This window comes from Neolamprologus brichardi, chromosome 3 (assembly GCF_056152115.1).
Source record: "Neolamprologus brichardi isolate AB-2024 chromosome 3, ASM5615211v1, whole genome shotgun sequence".
Lineage (NCBI taxonomy): Eukaryota > Metazoa > Chordata > Actinopteri > Cichliformes > Cichlidae > Neolamprologus > Neolamprologus brichardi.
The window spans coordinates 60264350-60285776 of NC_142106.1; the positions used below are offsets into that span (position 1 = coordinate 60264350).

General features: G+C 41.6%; 2 protein-coding genes across 3 annotated transcripts in view; one reads left to right on the forward strand and one right to left on the reverse strand.

Annotated features, from left to right (window-relative positions):
• LOC118453432 (protein NLRC3-like) overlaps positions 1-21427 on the reverse strand; it is an 815502-nt gene that overhangs the window by 772617 nt on the left and 21458 nt on the right. Inside the window, exons 9-11 of one of the 2 annotated variants that reach the window (XM_087837961.1) lie at positions 13259-13432; positions 6900-6946; positions 6123-6751 (exon numbers count right to left, since the gene is read on the reverse strand). In XM_087837961.1, the coding sequence (XP_087694087.1) occupies positions 6231-6751; positions 6900-6946; positions 13259-13432 (742 nt within the window). In that variant the 3' untranslated portion in view covers positions 6123-6230. Of the gene's footprint in view, positions 1-6122; positions 6752-6899; positions 6947-13258; positions 13433-21427 lie in introns of those variants that run through there. The other variant, XM_087837957.1, reaches the window with a different exon arrangement.
• Positions 1-21427, forward strand: part of LOC148105994 (Fc receptor-like B) — a 385026-nt gene that overhangs the window by 12490 nt on the left and 351109 nt on the right. The gene's annotated exons all lie outside the window — the stretch shown is intronic.

Below are 21427 nucleotides of genomic sequence, written 5' to 3' on the forward strand. Positions count from 1 at the left end.
AATGATTCAGATGTTTATTTTGGACGATACAGCAGAAGATCAGACATGAAAGTGGAGATAACACAGAAGACCTGCAGCAAAGGGTCAGAGGTCAGACTGGGCCACTGGATTCAACAATGAGCCAATGATCATCAAGTAGTGACTAAAGCAGAGCCCTGACGTTCTGACATTTATCACACAGTTAGAACAAATGTCTGCTGATGACTTCATCTCATGAAATGACTGATAGATGTCAATTCATTGATCAGCTGAGCTGCTGCTGCTGATCTTCATCGTGCACAGAAACATTCAGCTTGTTTCAATCAGTAAATAACTCCCACTACTCTCAGTTTGAACTGTTCCCACTCAAAATGCTGTGAGAACAATGATCATTGTAGAACTTCACAAACGTCACGTGTTGTTTTCCACATGTAAGATCAGCAAACATACAGAAACTTCCTGTTGCCACACACGGCCTCTAAAATCTCTTCCACGGTTTCTGTCTGAAGTCCACTCTCTGTGTCGGATCCACAGGAAACAACAAGATCTTATTAACATGGTTTTCAATGTGTCTCCTTACAAAAAGACCAACCAATGAACAAATGTGTGTATTTGTGGAGGCCGAACAAAAGCATGACACATTTCTGTGTTTCTATAAACTGGAGTCAAACACAAATATGGAGAGTTTCATTGACAGACTCCAAAATGCCCCCGCAGTGAATCAAAGGGAAATCCTACAGTGTGGCCAGAGAATCTTAATGGCTCCAACATCAACACATCCACAATGTTGGATCCAGTTCTACCTCACAGAGTTACTAAGACACACCCTCTGCCAGCATTACAACAGCTCCACCTGCTTCACCTGCCTCCTCAGCATCTGTACACCTGAAGAGAAAAGAAAGGCTCCAAAAGCTCAAATCTACAAAGGATTCATGAAGTTTCATCCAACAATAACATGTTTGCCTTCCACAGTGTGCTGTTCGACACCACTGTACCTCTGCCATTTCAAAAAGAGCAGCTTGGTAACATTTTGGCTCCAAACACTTTGTGTTTAAGCTCCTAATCTTTGTTTTCTTTGTGAACAACATCTGGAGCTTTTTGACTCATAGAAACATCATTTTGTTCTTTAGATGACAGCAGATTGGGACTGAATAATCAATCACTATCAAACCAATAAAGACAAAAATGCTGATTTTACAGGAACTTTGTTGGAGAAGCTGTAAAGACATGAAACTGGTGGAGATCCCAAAACAGTTGATAGTGCTGATTATTCCAAATAAAGCTGTTTTCATTTGAGATGAAATGACTTTCTGTCCTGATATATAATAAAGATGTTAGTTGTTTTTGAGCCCCTGTATTAAAAGTAGATCCAGTTTAAAGTCAGCTTGAGTTTGATGTCTTTATGTCAAAGCTGCTCATGATGTTGAGCTGCTGATGGAATAAAAACAGTGAAAAATCTCCTCAATATAAAAGCATGTAGTCCAGACTTAAATGTAGCCTATTGTTAGCTGAGGTCCACACACAGTGTTTGACAGTGTAAACTGTGTGAAAGGGCTGCTGGTGGAGCTCACTAGGATGAGCAGGTGACCATGTGCCACGAGGTGGAGAGCAGCTGGCCTGGCTTTGATTCTGACCACGCCCCCTTTCTCTCTCCCTCTGCTTTGCTGTCACTTATCTTCACTGCTCTGTCCAATAAAGCTGAAAAAGGCCCCAAATCAAAGAAATCTGCCTGCAGCCTCTGAAATGTCTTCTGTTTCCTTCCCGACGGCTTTTTCACCGTCAGCCCATCAGACAGTCCAGCAGCATTTATGATGATGTCATGATTTTGAAGAGACTGCTATGGTGGCCTCCCATGACCCCCAGCCTCATCTACACTGAGATGCTGACATTTTGACAGACATGTTTCTCCTCTTGGACAGACGACTCTTGAAAAGACATTTTTGAATTTCAACTTTTAACTGGATAAATATCGGATATATAAACGTCTGCAACAAACTGATTCCAGCTTCTACCTCATGATAGGAATGTTTTTGTGGCTCAAGATGACCTGATATCTTTCATGATGGAGACATTTGACACATGTTTCACATATTATAGACCAACAAGTTATTCATAGCAGTTTAAATACGGGGAGTCACTTTTGGGCCCAGCAGATAAAACAGAGACAATATTTCCTTCTTTATTTAAGTGACGTGTGTCACAGATGTGTGGATCAGCGCGCTTGTATTCAAAAGGTTTCCCCATGTAATGGTCTGCTAGAGGATGTAGAGAGACATAGCCCCGCCCCCAGGACATGAAGCAGGCATGGAGGAGATCCAGCCTCCATGCCTGCTTCTGTCTGTCACGTCTGTAACAACTGAATATAAAATAAATGTCAACAAAGGTCGATCAATTGGACCAATACGGCAATGCCGTGATGATCTATTTGGCAAAGTAAATCCATTGGGTCTACTTGTTGGTCTTCAGACAACAATTCTGACGGCTAAAGAACCAAATGGGACAGCCAAAAAAACAAACAAAAAAAACAAAAAACTAGAAAATAAACGATCACGTTTTGAGTTGAAAACAGTGACAGATACAAAATCACATAGTTCATAATAAAAATGACTGCTGTGAATCTTCTAAATCCAGTGGATGATGTTCAGGTTGTGTTTGTGCTGATTACAGAACCATGTGATGTGATGACTGCAGTGAAGAAGAGCAGCATATACTGTCACACAGTCCCGATTAGGGATGGGTATCGAAAACCGGTTCTTGTTGAGAACCGGTTCCCACTGTATCAATTCCTTGGAATCGTTTGCCATTTTTGCAAACGATTCCCTTATCGATTCCAGTCGCCCCGAATGACGTCACCATGTTGCGGAGCGTCATTTACCTGGCAGGAAACATGGCACGTAAGCGGCTCAAACGCTCAAAACTTTAGTTATACTTTACGAGAACGGAACTATGGACACGTTCATGTGTTTCTAACAGAAGCAGGCTGTTATCAGCCCGGCACTAACATTATGTCACACACACTGAATGTAACAGTGACAGTTTACATCATCACACAATCAGCTGTGATTGTTTCACTGTCATCAAACTAGTCAACAGGAAGTAGAATCAATAGAAACCAATCATTTACTGACAGCATGTCTGATGGAAATAAGTGCAGATTATGTATGAAGTATAACTGCACACAGTAACTGTATTACAATAAGGACTTAACAGCGCCCTCTGCTGGAGTGTTTCAGTACTGCGTTAACTAGAATACACCACCACCTCCTCCTCCTCACACCACCTGCTACAGCTCTACTCTTCTATGACTACAGTCATCCACAGCACTGATGTGAGGTCACATGGTTCATATGTAAGGAGCACAGAGACGTCCTAGCAGCTGACCTCAGGTCAGTTTAATGACTGTGAGCAGCTGCTGTGTTATTGTCACTGTGACAGGGAGACACTCTCAGACACAGCGCTCATGTCAGCTTGTTCTCATGCAGGAGGATCAGGAGCTCCATGTTTGTCTTTGTGTTTGAATCATGATGTGTTTGTGCCATCAGAGTCTGTCATGAGTACTCAGGGTTTCACAGCAGCTCTTCTGAATGCTGACGAGGACTCCAACCTCATGTTTCACCTCTCTGAGCTTCTGATGTCTGTGAACACTCGTGTTTCTTCTCTGGGCTCATCTGGACAAAAACACCTTTCTGTGTTTGGCTCCAGCCTCATTCTGACTGACAGGAAGTGTGTTATCCATAAGCTGCACTTCTGTGAGAAAGTTTCCTGCTGTGTTTCCTGTCTGTGGACAAACACGAGTGTTTCAGCTGAGGACTTGGTTCCTTCCACCTGTCCATACAGGACATCACGCTGTCTTTTCTCTTTAAATGCAGCTCCAGGTCCTTCCACGTGCTGCTCTGTATTTGTGCAGTTTGTAGTGTGTCCTGGGAAACGTAGCACACATGGTGTTCTTCTGCTGTTTCCTCCTTTCACTGAGTGTGAAACACTGACGCTGTGCTGTTGTTCACAGAGGGGAGCTGATTCTAGCTGCAGCTGGACTCTGTCATCTAACTGAATGTGTTGGTGCTGATCACGGGGCTCTGAGGGGGGAGCAGCAGGAGGACTCTGGATACTGACGTCAGTGTATCTGTGGAAGCTCACACAGCGTGTCTCTGTCATTCAATATTGTGCTATATATTGTATCTATGCAAAGATGAACAGACTGTGTATTCACTGGTCTCTGTGCTGCTGACTGCTTTGCTGCAGCTCTGATGTCATCATCACTCCCTCCTCCACCCTCAGCAGTCCCAGCATGCTGCTGTGGTGCACCCCACCCTCACTCTACACCTGAGCCATAGACCACACCCTCCACCTCAATATACACCACAGTTTTCTCTGCTATGGAAATGAGATCAGGAGGAAATCATTATTATTATTATTTAATAAATGCTCACATTAATGTGGGCTTATTTGTTTCATATTAGAAACATTAGTTGAGTGTTTTTAGTATAAAATGGTGAAAGTCCCTCTTTTTGCTCCTCCCCTCACCTGTGGATGGACGGTGCTGTTACCGTGGTGACAGCTTGGATGTGTTTCAGTCCTGCCTGGTTATCACTGCAGGAATCTTTACTTTCACATTTATTACAGGTAATAACTCTGATTTTTCTGTGTATTATGAACTAAAGGTATCCTGATACACACAGAGATGGATGAGCAGAGGTCACATGATGAAAGAAAAAACATGGAGTCTTTGATTTATTTAGATATTTATTGATGAATGCAAACAAACCCTGACACTGAACCATCGTCCAGCTTTCACAGAACAAACCTGATCACATGACCTGCTGACCCAAACAGTGAAAAGCTCCATGGCAACAACAACAAACAGCCTCACATATGTTAACAGAGGCTGTTAGAAGCACAGAGTCTTTACAGTCTTTCTCCTGTTTGTACACAGATCTCTGCACATCTTCATCACAGTTACTCACAGACGTGCAGAGTGTGTGGATATCAAAGCTAAGTTTCCACCATGTTTGTAGTCTGTACTGGGACTCATGGAGCATCCCTCTATGAGCACTCAGTGCTTTAAACAGTGAGTCCCAGTTTAACCAGCAGCCTTCACACCACACATCACACAGACATGGAAACTTCAAACCCTCAGACTGAAGACACCATCAGAAATAAATAGATTGTGATGAAGATGAAGAACTGGAACAGTTTGCTGTGGTTTCTTCTGTTCCTGTCAGAAATAAGAGTCTGGCAGCACTTTGCTCTCCTTCCACATGTTTAAGGAGGAAGTGAAGAAGAGCGAGTGAGTCGTCTTCCTCTGTGGGCCCAACATCAGGCAGCAGCCACGTATTTTTAAAAACCCAGCACACTGCTTCAGAAACACTGAGTCCAGGTGACCAGAGTCATGTGATCAGTGAGGTCTTCACTCAGGACGTCACAGCTTCAGGACCTGATTCAGAGGTTTATAAGGACGTGGATCATTGGTGCTGATGTTGTGTGAGAGCTGGTGAACCATGGGGAACATAAATAACAACCAGGCCATCAGCAATTCTACCCCCAGCTCTAAAACCTACATAATACACTATACATATAGTTATATAGGTTATAGTATGTTATATATAAACGTAGCTGAAGCAGTTTAATTTGTAGCTTCACGCTGCACTTCATATGTTTGTCCACCAGATGGCAGCACAGAGGCCTGTGTTGGAAAGCTTTGAGTAATGAAGCGTTTTCAATCCAAGCTTCAGAAAGCTTCATGTGGTCATCAAGGAAGCAACCAGGAAATATCTGCTGTGTGTTCTTCAGTCTCAGCTGACTGCATCTTTACAACCTTACAAACAGCACATTTGCACAATGACTGAAAGCAGCAGCAGCAGCACCTGATATATATGATACTAATATAATACATATACATATATAATCCATACTAATGATGAAGGAACTGAGCTCACAGTCCATTGTTCATTCAGTGAACTACTCAGTTTATTTTGGGCCTCAGAAATGCTCACTCTGTTTGTACATCACTGTCAGCAATAGACTCATCCTGCTGTGTGGACAGGAACACATGTGACATCACTTCCTGTTTGTTTGTGACTGAAGAGGAAGAAGTTTACAAGGAATCATTTAGAAGAGTTTCAAATATCAACTGATTGAATCCATGAATCTGAAAACGTGTTTGTGAGTGAAAGAGACAGACATGTACAGACTGAACTATCTGTTCAACAGTCAGAGTGTTTCTGTAACAGGAGACACTCTTTACACCCCACTCAGCACAGGGACACTGAGGAACCAAAACCAAACCAAAACCCAGGATAAAGAGTTTGAGTGAATGTGGTGTTGAAGGTGTGGAGGTGGATCAGAGTGTCAGAGGAGACTCTGTAGAAAGACAGAGTGCCAGCAGGACAGTCCACATACACTGCTGCTCTTTTAGAGACAGAGGAGGAGGAGGAGATGGATGTTTGTCTGTAATTGTGCCAGACAGACTGAGGACCATCATCAGAGCAGATCAGACTCCAGGACTGATCATTGAATCCAAACCCACAGTCTCTGCGTCCTTTCCTTCTGATGCTTCTGTAACTCACTGATATAAAAACGTCTCCTCTCCATTCGACCTCCCAGTAACAGCGACCAGTCAGACCATTTCTACACAGCAGCTGATAAACATCAAATCTGTCTGGATGATCAGGATATGACTGAACCTCTTCCACTTGTGTCACCTTCCTGTTGTTGTCAGACAGTTGGAGGTTTGTGTTCACTGTGTTTGTGTCGATTGTGAGTTGACAGGAATCTGATGGAGAGAACAAACACAATCCAGCTGCAGTTATTGATCCATCATCTGTTCATTGATTGACACTTTGATGATGACTCCTGACATGATGAAGATGGTTGAATGTGTGCTGCTTTGTTTTCATGAATCCCATTAAAAACACACTTACACTTCCTCAGACCTGGTCTCAACCATCGGACTCCAGCAGGCTCCACCCTGAAAGGAGGAGGGGGGTCAGAGCAGCACAGTCAGCATGCACACATGGACATTACATGGCTCTCATACACACACTGTTACACACTGAGCTCAAAGCTCAGCTCCACTGTTTTATTCAAAGAAATCGACATTTATTTATCAGCACATTTAAAAACAGGTTGAGCCAAAGTGCTGCACAGAGTAGAGATAAAATAGGAAACATACACAGTAATTACTATAAAGACTCGTCAGAATTGAAAGCTACAGAGTACAAATGTGTTTCCAACCGGGTTTTAAAAATGTCGAGTGTTGGTGACGACCTGATGTGAAGGGCGACTGTTCCAGAGTTTGGCTGCAGCGATCGATAAAGCTCACCTCTGTTTTTACGTCTAGTTCTGGTCAGAAGCTACTTATCTGCAGACCTGAGGGCTCGACTTGGATTATTTTGTTGAAGAGAGATAAGATGGAGCCAATCCATTCAGAGATTTAAAGACAAACAACCAGATCTGGAAGTGGATTCTACCACGTACTGGTAACCAGTGGAAAAAGCTGGAAAAAGCTGGTGATGGGTCGTCTAGCACAGACCCACCGCTGGAACCAGACAATTCATGAGGGAGAGAACTGTGACAGCGCCGTTCCTTCACTTGACCTCAGTCGCTCTCGTCTGCTCCCTCGTAACACTGCTCTTTATTGAGGTTACATGAATATGCATAAGTTCATTAACATATGACGTCTTACACAGGTATGAACAAAGAGTACCAGTCTGTGCATAGTGTAGGTATGTGTGTGTGTGTGTGTGTGTACCAGATGTGACCCTGTGACCCCAAAGCTGGTGCTAAGAGTCCAGTGGTCCAGCCCTAACAAAGGGCTCTTATACTTAACCAGAGGTGGATGCAAAATACCAGGGAGATGAGAGAGCGAACCGGGTTGCCAGTCTTAAAACAGATCTACTGAGGCAGCAAGATTTTTCCAAGAAAGCAACCAAAGAGAATAATGCAGCAGTCGAAGCCACGTGGTTAGTGAGATGATTCCTAAAGCAGGGAAGCCATTCACAGAAGGTGAATTTGTCTAAAAGTGCATATTGCAGGATGCAAATATAGTCTGTCCGGGAAAGAAAGGTCAGTTTAGCAACATCAGCCTTTCTGCCAACACCGCAGCAGATTGCATTTCTGACCTGTCAAGTGACTGTCACGGCTGGGGGGGCAGTCGTGTGGTGTATTGAAAAAGGATCCAAAATGCAGGTACTGGCTGGGGTGCGAGTGAGTGTTTATTTACAGCGGTGAGAAGAACAAAACAAGAAGAGCAGAGCAGGGAGTAAACAAACCTAAACTGGGAAAACTAACGAACCAAACTTAAACCAGACACTCACGGGAGGAGGAGCAAAATGCACAAAGAGAGATGGCAGAGAGACGCAGAATGAGTACCGGGTAACATAGAATAATACAGACTGACATGGAATTAATCAGACGACGCGACAGAGAGCACAGGAAAACACAGGGCTTAAATACACGGGGAGTAATCAGGGAATGGGCCACAGGAGGGAGACACAGCTGGGAGCAATTAGGCTAACGAGACAGGGGAGAGGTAAAACTGAACACACTGACATGAGACATGAACTTTCAGAATAAAACAGGAAACTAACAGACACAGAGAACCAGACTGGACACTGAACTTGACAGGCAGACTCATGAGCAGACACAATAACACCATGGACAGACAGAGAGAACACAGGCAGGCATGAAACAAAAACACTAACACATAGCAAACCTAAACAAAAGACAAAACAGAATAACCGAGAACAAAGAATAATAGAAAGAAACAAAACACCGAGTCCTCAGACTCAGAACCATGACAGTGACATTTATGACCAACTGTGTGAGAAAGCCAAATGTTTCAGTGTATACTCAGTCGCTCTTAATGAGACCACAGACATCACCGACACTGCCCAGCTCCCAATGTATGTCCGTGGTGTTGATGACAGTTTTGAAGTGATGGAGGAGCTGCTCACAGTAATTCCAATGCATGGCCAGACCACCGCTCAGCAGATATTTACAAGCTGTGTGATGCCATTGAGAATGTTGGTTTGCCATGGAAGAGGTTTGTTGGAATAACAACAGATGGAGCGCCATCAATGACAGGGAGGAAAAATGGACTGGTGGCACTTGTTCAAAAAAAACTGGAAGAGGAAGGCGTGGAGGAGGCCATTGCTCTGCACTGCATTATCCATCAGCAGGTCCTTTGCAGCAAATGCCTGAAGTTTGACAATGTGATGTCTATTGTTGTGAAATGCATCAACCAAATCAGATCCAGGGGCTTAAAGCACCGAAGGTTCTGTGCTTTTTTAGAGGAAATGGAGTCAGAATATGGGGATGTGCTTGACTTCACTGAGGTACGTTGGCTCAGCAGGGGAAATGTATTAAAGAGACTTTTTGAGTTGAGAGCAGAAGTGAAGCCTTCATGGAGAAGGATGGAGTTAGTGTTCCTGTGCTAACTGATCCCAAATGGCTCATGGACTTAGCTTTTCTTGTTGATATAACACATGAGCTTAATGTACTGAACAAGACGTTACAAGGCCAGGGGCAACTTGTCAGTGCTGCCTATGACAACGTGAGAGCATTCTCCACAAAACTTGCACTCTGGAAAGCTCAGCTCTCTCAGACAAACCTTTGCCATTTCCCAGCATGCAAGGCACTCGTGGATGCAGGCACACCATTCAGTGCTGACAAGTATGTTGATGTCATTTTGAGGCTACAGGAGGAATTTGATCACAGATTTGCTGACTTCAAGACACACAGAGCCACCTTTCAAATTTTTGCGGACCCCTTCTCCTTTGATGTGCAAGATGCCCCTTCTGTGCTTCAAATGGAGCTCATTGAGCTGCAGTGCAACTCTGAACTCAAAGCAAAGTTCAGGGAGGTGAGTGGAAAAGCAGACAAGCTTGGACAATTTTTGAGAGAATTGAGCCCTAGTTTCCCTCGGCTTTCCCCAATGTTCAAGCAGACCATGTGCCTTTTTGGTAGCCCATACTTGTGCGAAAAGCTCTTCTCCACTTTGAACTTCAATAAGTCCAAGTACAGGTCCAGACTTACGGATGATCAACTTCAAGACATACTGAGGGTCGCAACTGCTTCATCCCTCAGGCCAAATCTGGCTCGGCTATGCGAGAGGAAACGCTGCCAGGTCTCTAGCAGCAAGGAGTAGGCAAGAGAAGCCATGTTCAGAAGAACAGTTCATTTTCTACAGTGTTCCATTCATGTTCAGAAGAAGGTTATAGAACTGTTAATACAGACATTTCAATCTAAATACAGCAGATATAGAAGACTGAAAAAAACACACAAGTTCACAGACTAAAAAGATCTTATTATTATTTTATTTATGCATTACAGATTGATTTATTTTCTTATTAATTATTAATTTGTTTATTTATTTTTCATATTTTGTGTTAAAAAATAAAAATAAAGAGATTTGAGAAGATTGGAATTTTTGAACCATGCCTTTCTTGTGGAAAACCTAATGCGGCCCAGCCTCACCCAGACTCTGTCTGCAGCGGCCCCCAGCTAAATTGAGTTTGAGACCCCTGTCCTACACCATAAATCAGTAAGAGAGGGTACGGCCTCTCTCATGGCCCCAAGTGATGTGTGCATGCCAGAGCACTCTGGAAGGCACACAGAGTCTTTACAGACTACTAAGGATCAAACCTCTATCATCATGCAATCGATTATACAACTCTAAGCATATATGAGTAAATATTTCAAAGCATAAATGACAATCAACAATATAAACATTACAGCTTTTTTTAATAACAGAATTCATTTGTTTCTCAAATGAAAAAGAGCTATCGAGAAACACTCCTAAATCTTTAGTTCTTTTTCCCACTTTTCCAGTGGGCCAAGGTCAACATTATCTGCTAATGCTAAATAGGCTGCCGTTATTAACTAATGCTAATTTGATGTGAATTAGCATTATGCACTAATGCTAACACTTACTTTTTAACAATGTGAGTAGTTAATGCTAACACTATTTCCCTTAACTTTATAACAATGTGAACGGCTAATGCTAACACTCTTTTTCCTAGCATTACATCATCTGAGCTGCTAATGTTAAGTAGGCCGCCATTAGCACCTACGTCTAATTTAAGGCAAATACGCATTAGAACCTAATGCTCATATCGTTTTCCTTTGCTTTATAACAATGTGAGCAGCTACTGCTAAATAGCATAAGCTAATAACAGCAGTCTAATTTAATGCAAATTAGCCTCATTTGCATTATAACGATGTGAGGAGTTAATGCTAAGTATGCTGCCATTAGCGGCTAATTCTAATTAGGGGTGAATAATTATTACCAGCTAATGCGAATATCATTTTCTCTTTCCTTTTAACAATGTGAGCAGCTAGTGCTAGGTAGGCTGATGCTAGCAGCTAATGCTAAAGCTAAAGCTAATTTGATATGAATTAGCATTACATTAGTGAGGAGTTAATGCTTAGTAGACTGCCATTAGCAGGTAATGCTAATTTTAGGTGAATAGGAATTGGCAGCTAATGCTAATACCATATTTTCTTGCTTTATAACAATGTGACAAGCTAATGCTAAGTAGGTTGCCGTTATAAGCCAATACTTATATAATTTGAGGTGAATTAGCATTATCTGCTTATGCTAACAATGTTTTTTCGTACTTTTTAACAATATGGGTAGCTAATGTGAACACTATTTTTCATTCAATTTTAACTTTTCCCCTGCGATGTGAAGAGTTAATGCTAAATAGGACGCCATTAGTGGCCAATTCTAATTTTAGGTGAATAACCATTAGCAGCTAATGCTAATACCGTATTTTCAAATTTGAAGTGAATTAGCATCCTCCGCTAATGCTAACTCTTTTCCCTTTCATTATAACATTGTGAGCAGCTAATGCTAAGAAGGCTGCTTTTATTAGCTAATGCTAATTTGATGCAAGTTTAGCATTATCGAGTAATAATAACACTTTTCCCTTCCCTTTTAACAATGTTTGCAGCTAGTGCTAGGAAGGTGATGCTAGCAGCTAATGCTAATTTGATGTGAATTAGCATTATCCAATAATGCTAACACTGTTTTCTCTTACTTATTAAAAATGATAGTAGCTAATACTAATACTCTTTTCCGTTGAGTAACAACGAAGTGAGGAGTTAATGCTAAGTACGCTGCTTTTAGCGGCTTATTCTAATTAGGGGTGAATAATTATTAGCAGCTAATGCTAATACCGTTTTCTCTTTCCTTATAACAATATGAGCAGCTAATGCTAATTTGATGTAAAGTAGCATTATATTAGTGAGGAGTTAATGCTAACTAGGCTGCCATTAGCAGCTAAAGGTAATTTGAGGTGAATAAGCACTAGTAGCTAATGCTAATACCCTTTTCTCTTGTGTTTATAATGATGTCACGTTAATGCAAAATAGGCTGCCATAAATTACTCTTTTCCCTTGCATTTAAACGATGTGAAGGGTTTATGCTAAGTAGGCTCCCATTAGCAGCTAAAGCTAATTTGAGGTGAATAAGCATTAGTAGCTAACGCTAATACCCTTTAAACGTTAATATTGTTCTCAAACAACAGAATGAGAATGAAATATTGAATCTAACAGGGCCCATAAACAGCATTAGCTTAGCAGCATTAGCTTATCACAGTTTCCATCATGGTCACACAAATCCTTAGCAGAGCAAAGTGGCCTACTTAGCAATAGCTGCTCAAGTTGTAGAAAGCAAAGGGAAAACAGTATTAGCATTAGCTGCTAAATGTGCACTCGAGAACAAATCTATTGTGAATTCAACCGTGAATGTCGAGTTTCCAGTAAGCTTCCATTTCCAAATGTTAGCTGCTCCTGTCTGGCTCTTTGTCACACACACAGACTGAAATGATTCACAGCCTTGTTTCATCCTTCCTTCAGTGTCACTGACTGTCACTGTGACTGTGGACATACAGCATGGGAAACATACACATGGCTGACACTTTATTAGGTACACAGTGGCCACTATCTCAGGTACACCTGTGACCTAATAAAGTGTATCTACAGTTACAAAAATTTGTCTCTGTCCAAATATTTATGGACCTAACTGTAGGTCTACTTTTAATGAAACTCTCAACATGACTTATCACTTATCATTAATGTTCCTGCAAACAGACTCCTTGGAGACCCCCTACATAAATATCCATGTACTATACAGCTAGAGTACTGTGCCTGTCCCTGAAAATATTCCTGCATGTATGATTGTTCATGTCTCATCTGCAGGAAACAAACAGGAAGTGAGTGAAGGACACAGGAAATTTTCCAGCTCTTCCTCCTCTATCATTTATTCTCTCCATACCTGAGAGTGTCCAGTCTCCAGCCTGGATCCTTCAGTCCAGCCGACAGCAGCTTCGTTCCTGAGTCACCTGGATGATTGTAGCTCAGGTCCAGCTCTCTCAGATGGGAGGGGTTGGAGCTCAGAGCGGAGGCCAGAGAAGTACAGCCTTCCTCTGTGATGAGACAGCCTGAAAGGCTGCAGACACACAAAACAACAATCCGTCTGTTATCCATCTCTATGGCAGCATAACTAAGGGATGGTTCAGGGTCACCTGATCCTGCTCAAATTATAAGCTTTATCAAAAAGGAAAGTTTGAAGCTGATCTTCAAAGTAGAGAGGGTGTCTGTCTCCTGAACTCAAACTGGGAGCTGCTTCCACACCCAGTCCAACATAGCCAGGCTTTCGTTGCTGCTTTGACAAAACCTCAATTCCCAGTCAGAGATGATGAGCATCATCACAGTGATGATCATTTCTCTGTTAACCCAGGCTTTCTGCTTCAGGATCTGTGCACGCTCACAGAACAAGGAGACCTTTAAACATCATTTCACTAAATGGATGGACTGAGCACAGCCTACAGATGAACTGGATGAATAAAGATTTGACCTCAGTGTGCTCAGTGTTACTGTCTATTCCTAACATATTCCTAACATGATAGCTGCACTTTAGAGCTCTAAAACTGGAACTGACACATATTTAAACACTACATGTTACTCAGTACATTCAGTTCTGACACTCGCCCACAGTCCAACAAAGGAAACATGGAGATCACATCAGTTTGTCACCAAAGTCTAATTATTCCAGAGGGCAGTGTTGATTCAATTAAAGTTATTTTTAAGCAAAGTTGAGTTTTTTTTTTATCATCGGAGCACTTCAAGTCTGAAGTATCACTTAAATGCATTACACGCTGCTGATGGCAGCAAACAAACCACCCAAACAAACATAGGTGGGACGCTTGGACAGACTACGTTGGATCAGCTTGTGGGAGGAGTCAAGATAAACCAAAGAAAGACAAGCTAACAAACGCCATGGTGAAGTGAGTAGCTACAAATTGCAGGCCGATTAGTGTTGTTGAAGAAGTCGGTCTGAGGAACGTTCTTAGGATCAACAAATGACGGCATGTATGAGCCTCCCTCAAGACGCACCATCACAAGAAGAACATATGAGCTGTAGAAAAAGGAGAGACTACACCAGCTGTTGGTCTCTCTGGAGTTTACTGGGCGTGGCTGGGTAACCATGGTTACCTGAGAGTTACAATACATGATATTAATGAAGAGTGGGAGCTGCGTTCTATAGCAAACAATTTGTTATGAGGTAATCAGCTGACCTTAGTTTAACTGGAAGCCCTTCACAATAATAAAGTCTTTATTTTGAACAACTACCATCAGTTCATCTGTACTGATGGTAACTTAAAGTCACACTAATGCCGTTCAGTTTATATAGTGTAAGTAGTAGAAGTATACTACAGTACTCTGATCACTGATATGATATTTATGTAGATATACACCTTTGTGTTTAACATTACTGCATTATAGTACTGTGATCTTTGTCCTTATATATGGTTATGTTAGCTATACTGACGTATGCATATAACTGGATATGTATCTTATCTATTGATCTTATTTGTCATGTATTTGTATTGTGTACTTCCTTTTTGTAAGAAACCACACACGTGATCACAGCCACAAGAATCAATCAGTGAAAGAATAAAGTGCCTCAATCCAAACCTTAAGCTCCTTATTCCACACGGTGGGATCATTTGGCCTTCAGTGGTGTTCTGGCTGACACACCGGAGTGACCGGAGTGCTAAAGAATGAATCAGACACACCAGTGTCATCCCTGATATCTCCACTACATTTAATCGTCCTTCAGCCTGTGGCTGCAGTTAGCTGGTCTGCTAGTTAGCCGGTTTGCTATTTAGCCGGTGTGCTAGTTAGCCGGTTTGCTAGTCAACTGGTGTGCTAGTTAACTGGTGTGCTAGTTAGCCGGTTCGCTAGTCAGTTGTTTCTCTAGTCAGCTGGTGTGATAGTTAGCCAATGTGCTAGTTAGCCGGTTCGCTAGTCAGCTGGTCTGCTACTTAGCTGGTTTCCTAGATAGCCGGTGTGCTAGTTAGCTGGTGTGCTAGTTAGCTGGGAGCTAACTCACTAGAACATTTGATGCTAAACCGTCTAAACTGTGTGAGCAGCTTTCATGGCTTCTCTGTGTTACTCTCTAGCCTCTATTTAACTCAGTCCTCTCAGTTTTTTCCTCCTTACAAACTAGAAACCCTTCTTTTTCAGCTTCTCCACACCTGAGCTGTAGCTAAGCTACCAGCATGCAGCATGCTGATTGTGTCTCACTCAACAGTTACACTCGTCACCAAGACTAACAAAACTCCACATGTTCAACACTAGAAGGTGCTAAAAGACCACATACAGTGAGATTATCACTAAATGTCTGCTGTGTCTCCTTAATCCGGGCTTGGACCGGCAAAAGTGACCCGAAATAGGCACTCTGGTGGAGTTACTTTGTGTGTGTGTGTTTATAAGTAGTTTTAAACCTGATCCACAAAACAGCATAAGAGTAAAAGAAGAACTGACTGCGTTACAGCACCCGCTGCTTGTTGAGAGTAAAAGCGATATGCGCTTTCACGTCTTTTTTTAGCGACTTTTTTTGGAAAAAAAGTCGCTAGGGGGTCTCAAAACTCGCTAAATATAGCGACAAAGTCGCTAAGTTGGCAACACTGCACTCGTCACTCAGACTAACAAAACTCCACATTTTCACCACTAGGAGGTGCTAAAAGACCACATACAGTGAGATTATCACTAAATGTCTGCTGTGTCTGATGGTGACTTGGGTTTTTACTAACTGGCTGCATGAGCAGGATTAGCTGCAGTTCCATCTTTGTAAAAGAGACTCAGCAGCAGATTAGAACCAAAACAGAAACATTTCTACTTTTTCTGCAGCACTAGCTGAATGCATGGAGCCTAAAATCCAGTGACAATGAGACACATACAGTGTGACTGCTGCGACTTTACAGCTGGGCCTCATTCACTGACATTAGTCAGATATGACTGAATCTATATCATATTTAAAGCTTTCTGTAAATGAAAGAATCAGTGAAAACCAGGCACTTCAGTCCATTTTAAACACAAACTCTGAACATAACCTGATCCAGACCAGGTTATAGGTTCAGCATCAGTAACCACGGTGATGTAGCCAGGTGTCCTGCAGGTTTTAGATCTCACCTTGGGTCAGATCACATGATTAGTTCATTACCAGGCCTCTGGAGAACTTCAGGACATGTTGAGGAGGAATTTAACCATTTAAATCAGATGTGATGGATCAAGGAAACATCTAAGACCTGCAGCACACCGGCCCTCGAGGCCTGGAGTTTGTCACCTGTGGCCTAGAGGAAGTATATAAAGCAAAAAGAGAATCTGACCTAAAACAAAACCTTGAGGTACCCCAGAAGGCAGAACTGATGTTTCAGACAACACATGTTTCATACAGACAGTCAAAGATGTCTCAGATAGATACGACTGAAACCATTTTAAAGCAACACCAGTAATCCTGAACAAGTCCTTCAGCCTATTTATCATGATGCTGTGATCAAAAGTATCAAAAGCAGAGGTGAGATCCAACTTGGTGCACTCTCCAGAGCCTGCTGCCATCAGATTGTCACCACACACTTTAAGTTAATTCATTTCAGTGGAGGACAGTTTACAGAAACCAGACTCGAAAATGTCCAGAGCTTTGTTTTTCTCCAGAAAGTCGTTAAGTTGTTCTGCAACTGTTTTTTTCCAAGATCTTTGACACCAATGGTCATTTTGATATTGGCCTGTAACTGCTTGGAAGAGATGGGTCTAAATTTGGTTTCTTTAATAATGGTTCAACGACAGCTTGTTCAAAACCGAGCCAGTATAAAGACAAAATAGAGAAATATTAGAGTTGATGGCAGCGACCTTATTTACAAAATAGTTCAAAGATTCATTACAATCAGATTTAGTATAGACTGGTACACGAGGAATATCAGGAGAGAAAATTTTCATAATTGTATCAAACAATACTTTGGGATTGTTCTTTTTTTGAAGCTATTAGATTTGAAAAATACTCAGTTCCAGATTTTTTTATCATGTCGTTAAGTGACGATATTGATTCCTTGAGATGTACTCGATGAACCTCAACCTTGGAAGCCTTCCATAAATTTTCTAACTTGACAGAATATCTCCTGAAATTTTGAGTATTTTCATTTATCCAGGGACAGAAATTTGAAGAATGGACAACACTTTGCTTCAGAGGTGCCGCTGTATCTAAATAAAATGGACAAAGTGTTGTCTCCAGGAGTGTAGCTGATTTAGAGTGGCCAGGTACGGTGGGTGTGCTCCGGTTAAAGAACACGGAGGCAGACTTCCAAGTTCAGCTGATTTATTCGGTCTGTAGTGATGATACAGTCACCTGACCTGAACCCAGTGGAGATGGTTTGGGATCAGTGTTGGGCAAGTGACTTTGAACAAGTAATTATAGTTATTTCTTAGTAACTAGTAACCAGTGTTGGGTGTAATGCGTTACTAAGTAATGCATTACTGTAATTAAATTACTTTTCCACTGAAAAAGTAGAGTAACTAATTACTGTTCATTTTTAGGTATTTTAATTACAGTAACTTACAATGTACTTGCGTTACATTATAAAATAATTAAACTTGCTGAATATCATTATTTAATTTCAATAATTTATCTTCTAAATGTAGAAGTAAACTCTGCCGCTTTAACATCGCTGTAGTGCAGCTGCACGTCATTTCTCGCCAGTTTGCTGCATAGTCGTATTCTAAAGCGGAAGCTGTCGGACTCGGATGAAGCGAGTGGCTTTTTTATGAAATCTTCACTTTTCTGAAACAAGCAGACGAGAACATTACAGTAATATGTAAGCTATGTCCTGGGGAGGAAAAACTATCGGCTGCTGTTAATAGCACAAGTAACCTACTGAAGCGCCTGACACGAGAGCATAGACGAAAACTTCTGAGTGATCCTTGTTCATCATCCATGGATAACACCGCGGCAACTCCTGCTAAGCAGCAAAACCTGATTTTACTTCAGCAGCACAGAAAGGGTCTGAAGGTGAGCTTAAAAAAATGATTGCAGGCTACATTGTGGAAGAGATGCTACCGCTGCGTACTGTAGAGTCTCTGTCTTTAAAAAATGTATTTGTTATTTAAAGAGTTTAATTTCTATTGTTAGTCCACTCAAGGTTTATAGGGATCTTAAGAAGTATTTAGTTAAATTCCTTATTTAGTAATTAAGTTACTTTTCAGACACAGAAAGTGGATAAATATTTTAAATACAATATTGACTGAGTAATTAGTAATTAATTACTTTTTAAAAGTAATTAATAATAATTAATAATTACTGTTACAACCACAAACATGTTTAAAGGTGAATTTTAATAATAATAATGGATTGCATTTATATAGCGCTTTTCAAGGCACCCAAAGCGCTTTACAATTCCACTATTCATTCACTCTCACATTCACACACTGGTGGAGGCAGCTACAGTTGTAGCCACAGCTGCCCTGGGGCAGACTGACAGAAGCAAGGCTGCCATATCGCGCCATCGGCCCCTCTGGCCATCACCAGTAAGTGGTAGGTGAAGTGTCTTGCCCAAGGACAACAAATACTATTAAAAAATAAAACCCTGAGTGATACATTGAAGAATAGAGTATTGGCTACTTATAAATTTGTTCAAAAGTAGATAAAAATTTTAAATTGTGTCAAGTCTGTAGACAAAAATAAAAATAAAGTTCATGTTGTAATACATTTTTTTTAGAAATCTGAATAATTCAGTTCGTCCTCCAACGTTACCTAAAGCTCTGCAACTTTGGCTTCTCTTTTAACTTGATGAACTTAATTAAAAATCGTAATTGTAATTAATTAATTAAAATTAATTAAAAACATCGAAAGTTAAGTCCAGGGCATAAATATTAGGTATCTGCTGTTAGATCCAGTGAAATAAGTTAGAAATATTAAACCAAAGAGATGTTCATTTATTAGAGCTCAGACTTTACTCGTACTGCAGAGCTGAGGCTAGAGCAGTAGCGGTTTTAGATACGGGCGACACGGGCGGTTGCCCGGGGCGGTTGCCCGGGGTGGCATCACCGGCATCGGCAAAAAAAAATAAATGCTCGTACTCATGCTGCCCCGACGTCAGCCAGCGCATATTGGGAATGGCAGAAGCACCGATCGGTTTTCTATCGCCCATTTGCTCGGAGTAAGGCGCCCTGCTGCTTGCGGCACAGGGAGGAGAGGGCGGGGCGGCGGGGGATTTTCTGACCGGCTGGAGCAGCATCTAATAACCAGCTCGCAAAATAAAACAAAATAAAAACAAACCAACAAACACGAAAACAACAGACATCGTGATACAGACTTATAATTTGCACCGATGTTTTTTCGAAATTCTATACACGAAAAGTGAGCGCGAGAGCCCTCGGTGCGCCTGTTCGCTGCTGAAGTCAAAGTAAACTTTATTGTCATCTTCGCTACAGTCCAGTATATAGAGAGACGAGACGACGAGGCTCCAGTTACAGCAGTGCAAATAAACAAACAATAAATATAAGAAGAGTAAGAAAATAAATACACACTTTAGGACTCGGGGCAAAGGGATCAATAACAATTTAAAATTTAAAATTTACAGTTTGATGATTTAAATTCTCACACACAAGCCGGCGAAAGGGGAGTGGCCGGCTGCTTCCAAATAGAGCACATTTCATTTATAATGTTGTAAATCCAAGCTCATTATGTATTCATGATCTGAATCCTAGGTTGTGTGAAATCTCAGAAATGCACCTTAGACAAAGTGAATCTGTGAACTAAGGTGTTGGTCTGTTAGGTTATGTTGTGGTGATCCTTGGGTTGAGGGATGGGTGTTCATACTGGAGTGCAAAATTAAAACCAATGGAAGATGGACAAGAAAAGTTCAAAGCCATCAGGTCCTAAGTTTAGAAAAATGAGAAAAGAAGAGGAGGAGAAGCGAGCAAAAGATGCAGGTAAGCAGATGTGTGATTGGATAATGGCAGGTCATCCTGAAACAATCAGAATCAGAAGACTTTATTAATCACTAAGGAAATTATGTTGATTACAGCTGCTCCAAGAAGAAATGGTAAAAATAGCAACAGTAACAGACTAAACTCCAAACAATACATTATATTACAGATTTTAATATTAATTAGTCAGTGTCAATTGTTGATTTGTCCTGTTCTCATTGTATGACGAATTATGATGGCTGTTTGGTAGCTGTTTTCATACCATGCATACTCTCTCTCTCTCTTCATATGTGTGTGTACAACAATTTTATGTTAATGTACAATCCTTAATATGTTTTGTCTGTGTGTGTGTGTGTGTGTGTGGGGGGGGGGGGGGGGGGGCGCCAGAGGGAATGTTCGCCCAGGGTGCCAAACAGGCTAGGACCGCCACTGGGCTAGAGACATATCACTTTACTTAATAAAATTTGAATACATTCTAAAAATCTCTGGTTTAAAATGTCTCTCTCTCGCCGTCACACCTAAAACTTCCTCCTCTTCCTAAACAACCAAATGTCATGTTGCTCTATCATATTTTTGATTGGTCGACATGGTGCATTTTTCCACCAACAGGAAGGGATGATTTTGGGGTTTTTTTGCTCATAAGCAGAGAGTTATTCCTGCACTGTCCGTAGACAGTAAAAGTGACGAAACTATTGAGGAAACTACTTTATTCTTCCTCAGTCAAACAGCAGCACTCATGCCATTGTTTTGCCCTTGAGCTCCAGGTGTTGTGCCAAAAAGTGATTGTCTGCCACAAAGCGATCGCCATCTGCGGGAGTGCATGCAGCTGCTTAAAGCCGTAGCGCCCAGATTACTTACAGCTATTTCCGTGCAGCTGATAGTAACACAACCGCACCGAATCCAATTCAGGATTTTGATTTCCATCACACTTCCACTGGATGCCCAGCTGCTCTCCTGTTATGTGATTATCATTAACACAGAACTGGAGGATAAGACCGTGGTTCAGGGGGTTAAGAAGCTCATCTTATAACCAGAAGGTTGCCGGTACGATCCCCAGCTCTGTCTGTCTTGGCCGTTTTGTCCTTGGAACACAAGACACTTCACCTACTGCCTACTGGTGTTGGCCAGTGAATGGTGCTCAGTCTGTCCCAGGGCAGCTGTGGCTACAACTGTAGCT